This window comes from Colossoma macropomum, unplaced genomic scaffold, assembly GCF_904425465.1.
Source record: "Colossoma macropomum unplaced genomic scaffold, Colossoma_macropomum, whole genome shotgun sequence".
NCBI classification, from domain to species: domain Eukaryota; kingdom Metazoa; phylum Chordata; class Actinopteri; order Characiformes; family Serrasalmidae; genus Colossoma; species Colossoma macropomum.
In genome coordinates, this window is record NW_023494803.1 from 34,260,806 (window position 1) to 34,275,219 (window position 14,414).

At 38.8% G+C, this 14,414-nt stretch overlaps 1 protein-coding gene across 3 annotated transcripts in view; it reads right to left on the reverse strand.

Moving 5' to 3' along the window:
• The window catches only part of zgc:103755 (uncharacterized protein LOC449988 homolog), a 62,908-nt gene that overhangs the window by 24,895 nt on the left and 23,599 nt on the right, over positions 1 to 14,414 (reverse strand). For all 3 annotated transcript variants that reach the window (XM_036593144.1, XM_036593143.1, XM_036593145.1), the window contains exons 7-9: positions 12,457 to 12,702; positions 9,436 to 9,571; positions 7,142 to 7,273 (exon numbers count right to left, since the gene is read on the reverse strand). In XM_036593144.1, coding sequence (XP_036449037.1) covers positions 7,142 to 7,273; positions 9,436 to 9,571; positions 12,457 to 12,702 — 514 coding nt within the window. The remainder of the gene's footprint in view (positions 1 to 7,141; positions 7,274 to 9,435; positions 9,572 to 12,456; positions 12,703 to 14,414) is intronic.

Genomic DNA, 14,414 nt, shown 5'->3' on the forward strand with positions numbered 1-14,414 from the left:
TGAACTGAAGTCTAACCAGTCAGATTAGAATTCATGTGACATCAATTCAACTGAATTTTCATCATCATTTCACACATGCAGGAAGAGTTGTTTAAAGTATAAGCACAAGTCAGACTTCAATGTCATGTGAAAGGAGTCTATTAATCATAAGGAACTATAGAGGGCAGCTGTGTCTGTTGGATGAGTGTCTTGAGTGGACTGTGTAGGTCAGTTCAGGGTGACATCAGATGTAGGCCACATTAAAATGATAACATGAATGACCAAACAACAAAACCAAACCTTGGCAGTAAATTGGGTAAAGGTCACTTTTTACTTGCAGTCTACCTAGTAAATGTGCATGAAGTCACTCCAATCAAGCTGATCACATAAGAAGTCACTGTAATTGCATTTGAGACACATGGGCTACATTCAGACTGCAGATAAAAGTGGTTTAGATTTACTGTCCAAATCTGATTTTTGTTTTGTGGTGGTTCACATTATCTTTTGAATGTGCCTGACACCTGACATCAGGCCCTGAACTGACCAGCATGCACAAAAGAACACCTATCCACCTGACACGCTTGTCCAACAAATTCAGCTTAAGATTAAAAGGCTCCTTTGACATATTGTGTGAACTGATGCTTAACAGGAGATGCTAAATCCGATCAGGTTGAAGAAAGTTTTGCAGAAAAGATTAAAAAATGGTGAATTTCTGTTTGTTTTAATTGATAAACAGAGAAGGGAAGCTACCTGTCAAGAAGAAGGGGCACAAACTCGGTGCCAAAACAGTGATATATGATGCATAAATAGACTTGATCTACGTGAATCTCCTCTGACTTATTTGCTTCTCTCTTTTTGCAAACAATCTTTGAAATAAAACTGATTTTGAACAGCTGTTAGTTTGTTTTCTCTTGTTGAAAAGCACCATGTTTGCTTGTTTACACTGCTCGTGCTTGTCTCACTTCTCCAAAATGAAAGACGTGAAGCGTTACCATAGTAAAAACTGTGTTCATGCCACTGCTGATCCCGTGCACAAAATTATGCTAAAAATAAAAGTACAAATTCTGTTCTGACTGCTCAGAGGTTGCACTGCTGCGTTACTGGATATGCACCGGATTTCAGTACCACATATGAAAGCACAACTGAAACTGTCAGATTCAATACATTTTTTGCTGTTCACACTGTCACACTCACAAAAAAAAGAAAATCTGTGTAATGTAAAAAGAAAAAGTTCAGATTTGGGCCATTTTTACCCGCAGCGTGACTGTAGTCGTAGAAATGCCAGGTGTACAGAGCTATACGTCTTGCTGTCCACTTGTGATCAGGTCACTCAAGCCAGATGTTAACACCAAGTAAGAGCAAGGCCTTAGATGTCAAAGGCAAAGAAACCTAAGTGTAAGTGTTTTTTTAATCACATGGTCTTAGGTATTCTACAAGAAATGCTAGATTGCCTTAATTAGCACCTTTAGCAATCTTTGATGATTGATTATAATTTATTAGTAACCAAAAAAAAATAAAAAAAAATCTGCACAAGTTTTGTACAGGCATGTATTGTTGTATAGAGGGCCCATTGTAAAATGTACATCATTCTTTCATTTGAGCCATCCCACTAATGGAAGAGGTCACAGTTAATCTGTCTGCCTGTTTGTTTACTTACTTATTTATTTAACTTAAAGGGGCTAGTTTAATTACAAAAAGTGTGCTTTCTCATACAAAACATTCATTAAACTGCAAGGGTAATTTCTTCTTCCTGCACAAAAAAAATTATCCTCCCCTAATGGTGCACTTAATAAATCAGAGCCATAGTTTGCGAAGTGGTGACGCAGTAAAAAGACTCATACACCTCTACTCTCTGTAATAAACTGCTGCCAAGGCATTTAGATAGCCAGAACCAGTGAAACTGCTCATTATCATGTCTCAGTAGACAATGCATCAATGGGATAAGTGAAGATCCACCAATCCACAGTCTACCAAAAAGTGCTTGTTGTCCAGACCAGAGGATCTCTTCCTTCACTGCTGATGGGCATTAAGACAGGGCGTTCAGGGCATCGTGCCACTGGAGTACTGTAAAAATAACAGCATGCTGTTTGGATGCATGTTTGGATGTCATTAAGCAGCAATTTGGTGCTTGAAGGTGCGTCACACTTTTGCAGTCACGCAGACTCAGTGACTCACAAACACCCTGAAGGGTCCGTTTCTGCCTGGTCCTGCGTAAGAGTGAACCATAATGTGCACAGAGGGGCCATGACTCAACCCAGCCTCCTCAATACACAGCAAAGAAGTGAGAAGAGGAAATGAAAAATAAAGGGGAGATGGCCGATGGCCTTAAAGGCAAGTAAGTGTCCACAGAAAGATAAGTGTAGCTTAGGAGAGAAAGAGAAAGCAACAGAGAAAACACAGAGAGAGGTAATACTGCTTTCAAGGCCTAATCATACAAAAGCACAGATTATTTACATATAAAAAAATTAATTGCTTTCTGACCATTTGTTTGTGATGGGTACTGTTAATTTTTTGTTTGATGTGATTATTAATGTTAATCCTTTGTTTGATGTAATTAATAATGCTAATCGAGTGCTAATAAATACACAATCAAAACACAGTAAAAAATTTACTAAGGCGCATTCAAGAAAGTTTTCTCCCTACTGGAAGTTGGGAGGAAGCACTTCTGAAAATAAAGAACAAAGGAGAAGATTTAACTACAGTTTTGGGAAAAAAAATGTTCAACATAGGGATGATTCAAAATTTTCAAACATTCAAATAGTCATGAAAAATTGAACAGTAAATTTGAACACTTTATATGTAAATTAGCTTCTCTCATACTGCAGATGAGATGTCGGAATCCTATACTCCACAGAGGGAAGCATAGAAAGCGCATCTTATGTTAGGATCAGAGATTCTTATTTATTTATTCTAAAAAGGCAAGCATAGAAAGTCCACTGCAGCTGACTAAAGGCTACTGCACACCAGACAAGAAGCACCAAAAAAAAAAAAACTGGAACTGTGGTCTAGGTCTGTGTCTCACATGGTACAGCAATATTAAGATGCAGATTGCCGTCAAAGCCTTTGGTGACGGTGACCTGATGGGACCATGTGCAGTAGCCTTAAAATTTGTATCCTTTTATTTTATTTTATTTTATTCATGAGTTATTGAGGAGATTATTAAATTTGACTGAAATGCCCATCCCCTTTTCAAAACAGTGTACTGACATCTTTTGAAAAACCACAAAACTAAAAATTAAGGAGTAACTTTGTTCTATTCACACTTACTGTCAGACTTTTAATTTGTACAAATATTGCTTTTGATGCTGATAACATTAGGAAAACATGCTGTGAAAGGCTTTATAGAAGCACTTTGGGTTATTGTACTGTTTATAACTAGTTTCACTAGTTATATAAGATCATTCTTCTGCACAAGAACACGCTACTTCGCAATCTTTTGTTTTAAAATACAGTTTGTACTTATTTGAGCCAAATCAAACTGTTCAGTATATAATTACAGCTCTGTAGAATCAAAACAGTTTAACAGTATAAAATACTGAAAAATCTAATTAAAATCTGACCTCAGAACTAAAAATCACAGCAAACGTCAAGATATGTATTGTTACACCCCGAAGACACAGTGCTAATATTTAGTTTACTGATTACTGAACTTTGAGTAATAACCACTAATGCTGATACAAACTTTTGCTGTTTTAATCACTTCTAAGGCCTCCATGTGCATTTATTAGACTCGTTCGTATGAGCACAGAAAAAACTTCAAGCTGGATAATTTCAATCTACTGTGAAGAAATCTCATTCCACAAAAGCACATAAAATAAAATTATTACAACAGTATGTGTATTGCAAACATCAATACTAGATGTCAATAAGGTACTTCGGGGCTAGAATCATCCGGATACTCATTCTGGTTATGAGTGCTGTGTGTATATCGCTGAAAGAGACAAAGCTAAAGAGGAAAGAAGACAGAAAGCAAGGAAATAAATATAATAGCAATGCCTTTAAGCTTCTTCATAATACCAGTGTCATCGTACAGGGCAATCGAGACCCATATGTCTGCATTTAACAATAACAGCAGACCACTGTTAAGCTCTGCAGGAAAATTCGATACAAGTGTGTGCCCCAGAGAGCTTAGAAAAACAGATCAACAGGTTCATACCCATCTGGTGTAAATCTCCAACTCACCCAATACACACACACACACACACACATACAGGGGTGGAAATGGAGTAAATGAATGCGGTCGCCCACACACACACACAGCTGCAGGGGATCTCAGAGGGGCCAAGGATGTGCAGAGAAGGTGTGATAGGTTGTTGTTCATCAGCATTAAGGCAGTAATGGCAGAGTGCAGAGTGCATAGCCTCTGAGAAAGGGAAACTCCTGCAGGGCAACACACACCAGCCAGATGCTTAAAATGCAAGACTGAAAACTGTGTGCAGGTTCTACAAGTTTCACTTTTAAAATAGAAAGGGTAAAACTATTTCTTTTTGGTTTAGAGCAAGGCTTAGGAAATATATATATATATATATATATATATATATTTAGACATAGACACACATATATATATATATATATATATATATATATATATATATATATATATATATATATATATATATTATACACACACACACACACGCAGATACAGCGTCCTGTGACCACTGATGAAGGACTAGAGGATCACCAACAAAAACTGTGCGGCAGCAGATGAGCTATCGTCTCTGACTTTATATAGTGTGGACAGTGTTTAAAAACTCCAGCAGCACTGCTGTGTCCGATCCACTCAGACCAGCGCAACGCACACTAATACACCACCACCACGTCAGTGTTACTGCAGTGCTGAGAATGATCCACCACCCAGATAATACCTGCTCTGTGGGGGTCCTGACCATTGATGAACAGGGAGAAAGTGGGGCTAACAAAGCATGCAGAGAAACAGATGGACTACAGTCTGTCTTTGTAGAACTACAAAGTACACCTACAGTGCGCTCCACAAATATTGGCACCCCTGGAAAACATGAGCAAAACAGGCTGTAAAACATTCTTTACTACTTTTCCTTTTGATCCGTCATTCAAAATGTTAACCAAAATCTAACCTTTATTTCAATTGCCATGATCGAATGAAAAAACGAAATCATATCATAAAGTAAACACTTTTCTCAAATCTGTGTGTGCCACATTTGTTGGCACCCCTTCATTTAATACTTTGTGAAGCTTCCCTTTGCGAAGATCACAGCTCTGAGTCTTTTCCAATAACGCTTAATGAGGCTGGAGAACACATGGCAAAGGATCTGAGACCATTCCTCCATACAGAGTCTCTCCAGATCCATCAGATTCTGAGGTTCACACTTGTAGACTCTCCTCTTCAGCTCATCCCACAGGATTTCTATTGGGTTTAGGTCTGGGGACTGGGATGGTCATGGCACCTTGATTCTGTGGTCAGTGAATCATTTTCGTGTTGAGTTTGAGGTGTGCTTTGGATCACTGTCCTGCTGGAAGATCCAACCATGGCCCAATTTAGGTTTCCTGGCTGAGGCAGTCTGGTTTTGATTTAACATCTGCTGGTACTTGACGGAGTCTATGATACTATGTATCTGAACAAGCTGACCAGCCCCACAACATCACAGCTCCACCACACACTTCAAAAAGGGGACAAGAAAATCTTTGTGTCTACACCAAAGTGACCCATCAAAAAGCTCTGTTTTGGCCTCATTTTTGACCATTTAAGTATTCCTAATCACTCAGATGAACTTTAAAACATAAAATATAAATGGGGAAACACTTAGTTAGATTTCACTTATAGGAATTTGAAGGGGTGCCAAAAATTGTGGCACACATAGATTTGAGAAAAATATTTGTCATGATAAGATTTAATTTTATCCTTTCAGTTTTTACACTTCAAAAAAAATTCTATTTTTGTTATTATTTGAATTAAAGATCAGAATAATAAGCATTAAAGAGTTTTTACAGCCCATTTTGCTTATGTTTACTAGGGTTACCAATGTTTGTGGAGGGCAGTGTATATGGTAAGTGGACCTGATAAAATGGACAATGGGTGTGGATACATGTAGATTTATTTAATGAAGTGGCTGGTTAGTGTGTATATGTGATCCACAGTTTAACAGCAAATCCACCTCTAAATGACTCAAAAGAAAGAAAGTTTAGGTGTACAAGAGGCTTTAAGTCCTGACTTGAACTCAATTGAGATCCTGTGGCAGGACTTTAAACGGGCAGTTCATGCTCGAACGCCCTCCAGTCCGGCTGAATTAAAGCAATTCTGCAAAGAACAGTGGGCCAAAATTCCTCCAAAGCGATGTGAAGGACGGATTCAGTTGCAGTTGTTGCTGCTAAAGGTCGCACAAGTTATGAAATGAATATTTAACAATGGTCTTTTGTTTCCCTGTGTTCTTCTAGTCTTATATAACATTCTGTATTAGGGTATTAAGATCTGAAATACTTTTTCACAGCACTGTGTCTATATATGTGTATAGATAGTGTGTGTTTCAGCAAAGCTGATTAAATTGCTGTCTGTTCTGTATATAAGACTGCAGAAATATTTAATAAATGTCTTATTTTTGCTCTGGTTTCCTCCCTCAGTCCAAAGACATGCAGTCAGGCCGATTGGAGATACTAAACTGCCCCTAGGAGTGAGTGTGTGTGAATGTATATGTCTGTATGTCTGCCCTGTGATGGACTGGCGACCTGTTCAGGGTGTTTCCTGCCTTCCGCCCTGTGATAGTCTCCAGTTCTCCACCCAGGAGAATAAGTGGCTTAGATGATGAGTATAAGTGTGTCTTTCCTGCGTGCCAAAGCATATGTTTTGGAAAGTCCCCCATGCCTGTGTGTGCATGTGTGTACATGTCTGAGTAGCCTCTTAGCACATTAGGCTGTATAAGCAGGCCCTGAGGTAAGCTCTATAATAAGACAGGAGTGACATTAACAGTCCTTACAACTCTTCTCCACCTCGAACAATTACTTTCCCTCTCACTCCCTTCCTCTCTCGCCCTTGCCATCAGCCTGCAGGAGATTGTCCTTCATCACTAGCTCCACTTTATACTTGCGGAGAAGCTTAGAGAAAGTTTACACAGCCCTGAGGAATCCTAATTAGCTGTGGGTATGGGTAGCCTGGAACATTGTTACTGCTGGACAAAAGGATGCGCACCTGTGTCCACCTTGGATTTGACCCTGGCAAGGTCGATGTGACGAGGCGGGCGGACGGGAGCAGCAGGCTGTCGGGGGTTGGGTCTGCGACGTTCCGAGAACTTACTGATTTTCGAGAGCGGAGCAAAAATTCCTGAGAGAGTGAGAGAGTGACAGAGAGAGAAAGAGAGAGTGAGAGACTTTTTACTAGGGCTGCGTCATATGGATCATACATCATATCATAATCATCACACTACATATTGTGATTGTAATATGCCTTGGGCCATTTAAACACCACATTAATTATACATATTCACATAAAATTAAGTTGAAAATAGATATATATACAAAAAAACCACGACGTGATTAAATACTGCCCTGTGGTATTTTGATTAAAAACTATTTTACATATTGGATTAAATGAACGTCCTAATTCACCCACAGAAACTCATCTGAAATGTCTGAGATTTGGTCAGGATGCTCACAGCACAGCATTAGAAAACTGTGACTCATTAGAGGCTCATCTGCATATTGCAGCCTTCCGTGATATCGGAAGAGTAATACTGTCAATACAGTGATAACGAATAATAAATGATAGAACATGCAGCCCTACTTTTCACTACCAAGATATTCCCAGCAAAGTCTCATAAGAAGGAAAGACAAGTGTGAAGGGTGAGAAGAAAATGAGGTCAGCTAAAATGACCTCTTCGTCTTATCGGTGGGTGGGTGGAGAGCAAAGTGCTTTTCTGAACACTGTGAAACAATGAGCGTAGTGTCAGCTTGACATCTTCAAAAGCTATTTTTCAACCAGTCAGTTTTTCAAGTGTGAAACAAAGAAATGCTATCCAAGACATTTTGTTCCAATGTGCAATAAATGAGATGCCTACAACTGGTCAAAAATGGTCAAATGATTTCAGCTACCAATCAGTTATTTATGGTGCTTTGTTTCCTTTTATAGTTTTCAGCCAAGTGGAAGTACTAGACGTTCTGTCATAAGCAGGGGTTGAAAAGGGACATAATGCATCCAAATACTGTTCCAGGAGTAAAAGTAGGAATGGAACAGCATTCCAGCTCAAACTGAAAACCTGGGTTTCCATTAGTGAGTAAATACCGGCATTTGGCAAGTAAATTAAAATCTCACCAGACACAATGTCAAATTAAAATATTTCCCTGAATTCCATGTAAAATTTTCCATGGACTGCCTCCGTTTAACTTAAACCTCAGCTTAAATAAAGTCTAAAATTGGTTTATTTTAGCTTCATCTCCACATTATTTAACACTAAAGCCTCAGCATGTTTTATTTCAATCAAAAATGCCTGTATTTTATAAGCAATGTGGAATATACTGAGGGAAATAATGCCATTTTTAAGTGTTGAAATATAGCCATTAGTTAAGCTAGGCTATAAAACATCATGTCATATGTGCCCTCTGTCAAACAGTGAATAAGAGTGAGATCTAAATGTTGTGCGCATAAACTTTACTTAATCATTTTATGAGCATCAACATATTTTTGTTCTGATCTAATGGTCCATAAAGACTCTCGCCTGTTGAATCAAAACGTGTGGTCTGATAAACATGTGCCATTGGAACTACTGAGTTCTGGTTTAAAGCTGCCATGAAGACAGAGAAAATAGAAATGTTTTCTTTAGCATAGAGCTTTATTTAAGGCCGTTGGAGAATATGCAGTAAGTAGCATCTGAATTAGCCTCATGTAAAAAAAAAACACTATTGGCTGGATATTTTTGGTTGGTGGACTATTCTCAGTCCAGCAGGGACAGTGATGTGTTTAAAAACTCCAGCAGCACTGCTGTGTCTGATCCACTCAGACCAGCGCAACACACACTAACACACCACCACCACGTCAGTGTTACTGCGGTGCTGAGAATGATCCACCACCCAAATAGTACCTGCTCTGTGGTGGTCCTGTGGGGGGCCTTGACCACTGAAGAACAGGTTGAAGGGGTCTAACAAAGTATGCAGAGAAACAGATGGACTACAGCCTGTAATTGTGGAACTATACAGTGCACCTATATGGCAAGTAGAGCTGATAAAATGGACATTGAGTGTCGAAACAAGGAGGTCCTTTGGATGAAGTGGCTGGTCAGTGTACATGAGTAAGACACTTTTGTGTCTTTTTATTATCAAAATATTGATTGTTTCAATTGTTAGACACTTCAAGCTTTTCTTGACTTTAATACAAAAAAAATTCTATATTGTTTTGAGTGCTGGAAATGCATTAGATTCACATATTTTTTAATTGACTAAAAAATAAAGGCACATTTAAGGTGTGCAGCGGTGAGACATTGACAGTCATACCATGTTTCATCGGGCAGGTAAAGTACTGGACTCCAGCCACAGATCCATCATTCTTCCCCTCAGGCTGCTGAAGCTCCACTCCAGCCCACAGGCCACCGGCAAACTCTGTGCTGCCGCAGAAGCGCAGTGTGCCCACCTGAAAACACATACACAGAAGCCGTGAGAGAGGAATTAGAGAGACCTTCACTCCTTAATTTGTAAAACCGTTACAGGGACCACAAACGCAGGGTACTTACTGAAATACTCGAGCAAACAGAGGGAGGACTCCGCAGGGAACAGCGAGTGAAATCGTTTTCTAGTCATGTGGGGTCGAGGGGAGACAATGCTCGCTCAATAGACCTGTTTCATGCTTTCTTTATCATGCTCTCTCCTCCAGAGAGCAATCAAAAGTGATTACTTCTTTATACCAGATGCACACACACATACATATCCACACATTTACGCACACAGAAGTGTATATATAGGCCAGTGCAGACGGCCGCGAGAGAGCGGGGCATGTTTTTGCGCGCCTACATTCATAAACAGGCAAATGAGCTCGGATAAAAATAACGTTAAAAGTAAAACAGAGATCAAAGGGAGCGGGTGGCACCGAAGCGCCCCGACAATAATGGGGTTTTGATTAGCCAATCTGCGGATTCTCGCTGCTCAGCGCACTTTACTCCCAGTGTGCTGCGGGATTTCATTAATGGCTTATTCGCACGTGTGTGTGTGCGTAGACGAAGACTTAAAGGAGTTATTCTGCAAGGACAATGCAAATCACAGCTCCATCCACAACCCAGAGAGACAGCTCATCTTTGCCCCTCCTCCTGCCCTCATTCAACTTAATCCACCCACAGAGCCAGATGACCAAGCCAATGGCATTATAAATGGTCTGCCAGCTGCTTATAACACAGGCATCCAGCATGTAGAAGCAGTTTTATATTGTTACTTTTTCCTCTCAATTTTTTTGAAAACTCAAAATTGTTTTGGGCCACATTTTCTAAACTACCTGCAAAAGCTCACAGCCATCAGCAACAAAAATGAAATGTAACTGTGATCTCGTAATTGCCGTTCCAAGCAGCACTCTCAGTACAGTCATCTTCGTCTTGCCTCCATCTTCCTCTTTCCATTTATTACTAAGCTTTAGCAGAGCAAACACACACAAAAAGTAGGGCTCCCTTCTGGGTATAAATAACTTTTAACTTCAAACACAACAGAAAAAAAAAACATCAATTTCACTTAATTTCTAAGTAAAAAATACATATAACACATCCTCTACAGAGAACACACTTGTGCACATTTTAATACACAAATAGTGCTTATTTGCTGATTTTAACATATTGGAAAAAACTGCACAAGAAAAAAAGGTATGACAAATAAACAGGAAGAGTGCACTAAAATTTGCAGAAAAATGCTGGACATTACTCTTTATTATTTCATTTCCAAGTACATTTTTTCAGCATCAGAACAACAGAAAACATATATTTAGCAGAAAATTACACAGAGGCCTCAACAGCTTAAATATAATTTCAAAAGTTTTCAGCATTTAGTGTGTCTACCCTTTGCCTTTATTACAGCATCCATTTTTTTGCTTTCAGTTTAAAAAAAAAAAACTGCAGTATTTCAGTCTTCTAAGTTAGCTAGATTTTCTGCTACTCACAATCCAAGTAATCCCACACATATTCAATGATGTTGAGGTCTGGACTCTGGAGTAGTCAGCTCATAGTTCTGAGATCACAGTCAGCTTTGTCTCCTGTCTCTTGTCTCTTTCTCAGTAACAGCTTCTTGACAGCTACACATCTTTTCAGACTCATAGTGTTGAGTTGTCTTCTCACAGTGGAAGGATGGACAGAAACACCTGTGGATGTTTTCAGATCTGAAGCAGCTTGATTTTCTCCTCTCTCAAAGATGAAAGCTTTAAGTGCTGTTTATCTGATGGGGGCAGTTTTGGTGGTCTATCAGGTCTTACATAGCCCCAGTATCTTTTAATTATTTGCAGTTTGTTGTTACGTTTCCTGTTTTTTTTTTGTTTTGTTTTTTTTTCCCTCACTGATTTCCCTTTTTACTTTCGCCAAGTGGATCTTTTCATCTTATCTCCTCAAAATATCTGATCAATAATGAAAAACATTTTTGAAATCTTGACTGGAAATTAATTAACCGAGGGGTGGTCTGTGACTTTTGCACAAAAAAATAATGTAAATGGTTGAATATAATGATAGCCGGTTGTAATTGGTCACCATACGGTAGTCAATGACCCTATTTCTAAAAGCCCAACAGCCCAAAAGCATCTAATTCCTGTGGGTCATAAAGCAGCCCAATGTTGAATTCCTGCAAATTATGGTTCAGCTCTTAGCCAAAGCTGAAGGCAGAACACACAACTATTTTCTGGTCAAAGAATGAGAATATGAGAGGTGATAGGGACATTTCAAACACAATGTAAATTCTCAGTTTTGTTTAGTACTACCTGACTCTCACCTGCTGGACAAAACTCTAATGGGCAGTTTTAAGCAATCCGTAACACTATCCATCACGCCTGCTGTCTTCGTTCCACTCAAATTCTTTTTGTCTTGCAGCAGCTGTGGTTTGGGGTAATAAAACCTAACCTAGTTACTTTATGTACTGTTTTGGACTAACTTGCTGAAACCTCTGAAAGAAATGAGAAAATATGGCACTCATATTTTTCTATGGCTGATCTAATGCTTTAGATCTGAGGATTTTGGCAGCTGGAGAGGTACACCATATCTTGAGTGAATATCAAAAGCATCTATATTAGTTGAATCCATTTGTCTGAATGGTGCGTTACACTCTGTAGAGAATGATGTACCTAAGAATACTGGAGTCCCTATGTAAGAATATAGTTTTCTTTATTTTATTATACTGTAGCACAGTACCTAGAAAATCATCATTCAATGTTTTTCCCTTTTTATTTGTGAAACCCCAAGGACAGTCATCTTTTCATAGCTTTATGTGGCTTTCCCCTGTTCCTTCTTTAACAACAGTTTAGTCTACTGTTACGAAATGAAGGGTCAGAGAAAATAGTACCTTCTGGCCAGCAATGATGACCTTGTCCCCAAGGTGGATGCCCATACTGGAGAGCTGAGATCGGGCTTTTTCTGAGAGGAGGCTCAGGGGTCGCCCCGGAAGGAGGGGCAGAGCGGTACTGGGTCTGGGAAGCGCTTCCCGTAGCAGAGCCCGCAGCTCTTTGGCTTGGGCTGCAGCGTCCGCCATCTCAAGAGGCATGTCCAGAGGCTCTGGAACCACATCCGCAGGACACTGCCCTTTATCATTCTGTTTGAAAGAGAATAAAAACAACAATGGGATTGAGCAGCTTTTACAAACACTGAGAAGCTTGTAAAGACCTGCAACCAAAAATATGAACATTGTGGGAAAAAACTCGCTTATCTGTTTGTCGTTTATTCATTTAAATCTTTATTTAAACTTGTATATATCAGCGTGTTGAGGGAGAACGCTGATTTGCAGTGTAGCTTAAAAATGAACACTAAGTTGCAAAAACAGCTTTTAAAATAATTGTTTCAATGATGTCATGGAAACCAACATATTTACATGTACATACCTATTCAACCTACAGCAGTCTAGCTCTGCTCATTCACAATGAAGTTATAAGGAGTGTTTCAGACTGCACTGTTTTTTGAATGAGGCGCAATACAGAACAGTCAATCAGAACAGAGCTCTCTCTACACACACACACACACACACACTGTCGGAAGAAGACTTTGTAATGAAGAAAATGGAGAAATTTTTTTTGTTTTTCAGTTTTGACATAAAAACAGCCTGTTAATTCTAAGGGATGAAGAGGTTGGAAAACATGTAAAAATGAATGTTCTATGACTATTTTTGATATATAAAACCACTCTAACATTAAAAGTGGGGGAAAATATACAATTCCCGAAAAATGCAGAAAATTAGACTAAAAGTATATAATTACTAAAACATCAAAGAAATCAAACATTATAATAAATCTAACTAACACAGTTACCAAAAAGGAAAAGCAAAATGACTGTTGAATTATGCACGCAGTTGTTCACTGACTGGTCAAGAACTTGACTAGGATACAAGTGCTCTGTTACTCTTATGTTGGCCTGCATTAGCGCCAAATAAGCAACTTTTTTTTTAAACTTCCACTAGACTAACATTGTGCAAAGATATACAAATATTCTTTGTATAAATGTATCATCCCACTAAATATGTTGCATGAAAACAGAGAATGTCTACATGTATCCCAATTAAAGTAATAAAAATAAACTTTACTCAATTTCCACGTCTTTATGATTGAATGTCTCAATTATGGGTTGATTTGAATTTAACCAGTCAGGTCACTGACATTCTGCAGTCCATGTGCCAAAATCAAATGCATTGCTTGTCTGCTATTGTTAGCAGCAGCTCATGCTGGAGGAGCAATACAAGCATCCGTAAAAAGAAAAATGTTAAAACAAACAGATTATGAGGACATCAAAGTCTTGATGTGTTACAAAAGAAAGTATGCTCTGATGATAAATTCCCTCATTTGATGTGGACCATTTAAAAAATGTGTTCCCACCAGCCGCAGTCTCACTTGGAAGCAGACTGAGACCCCTGAGTTTTGGTGTACCACGGTTCATTTGTTTAGTGTGCACCTGAGAATAGGGGACCACACTAGGGCTGCAACTATCAAATATTTCATTTTTTGAATATTCTATCAAATATAATCTTGAACATATAAATATTCTATAAGAATATTTGAATGTATAAGCTTATACCCACATTTTCCCACTTCGGTAAAAAGCCAAGAGACCTGAAGCATGATCCAGTTATTAGAATAGGTTTGGTAGAGTCTATTGTTCAGGGCCAACATGGACACGGTGTACAGTGCTCTATAAGAGCCTAAGTAAACAGAAGCCAACGTACAGACATAGAGGGCTACCCAACTACAACATACAGCATGCTTTAGTAATATTGATTTCTTAAACAGAAGACTGGGGTAGTTTCCTTTAGACTAAACA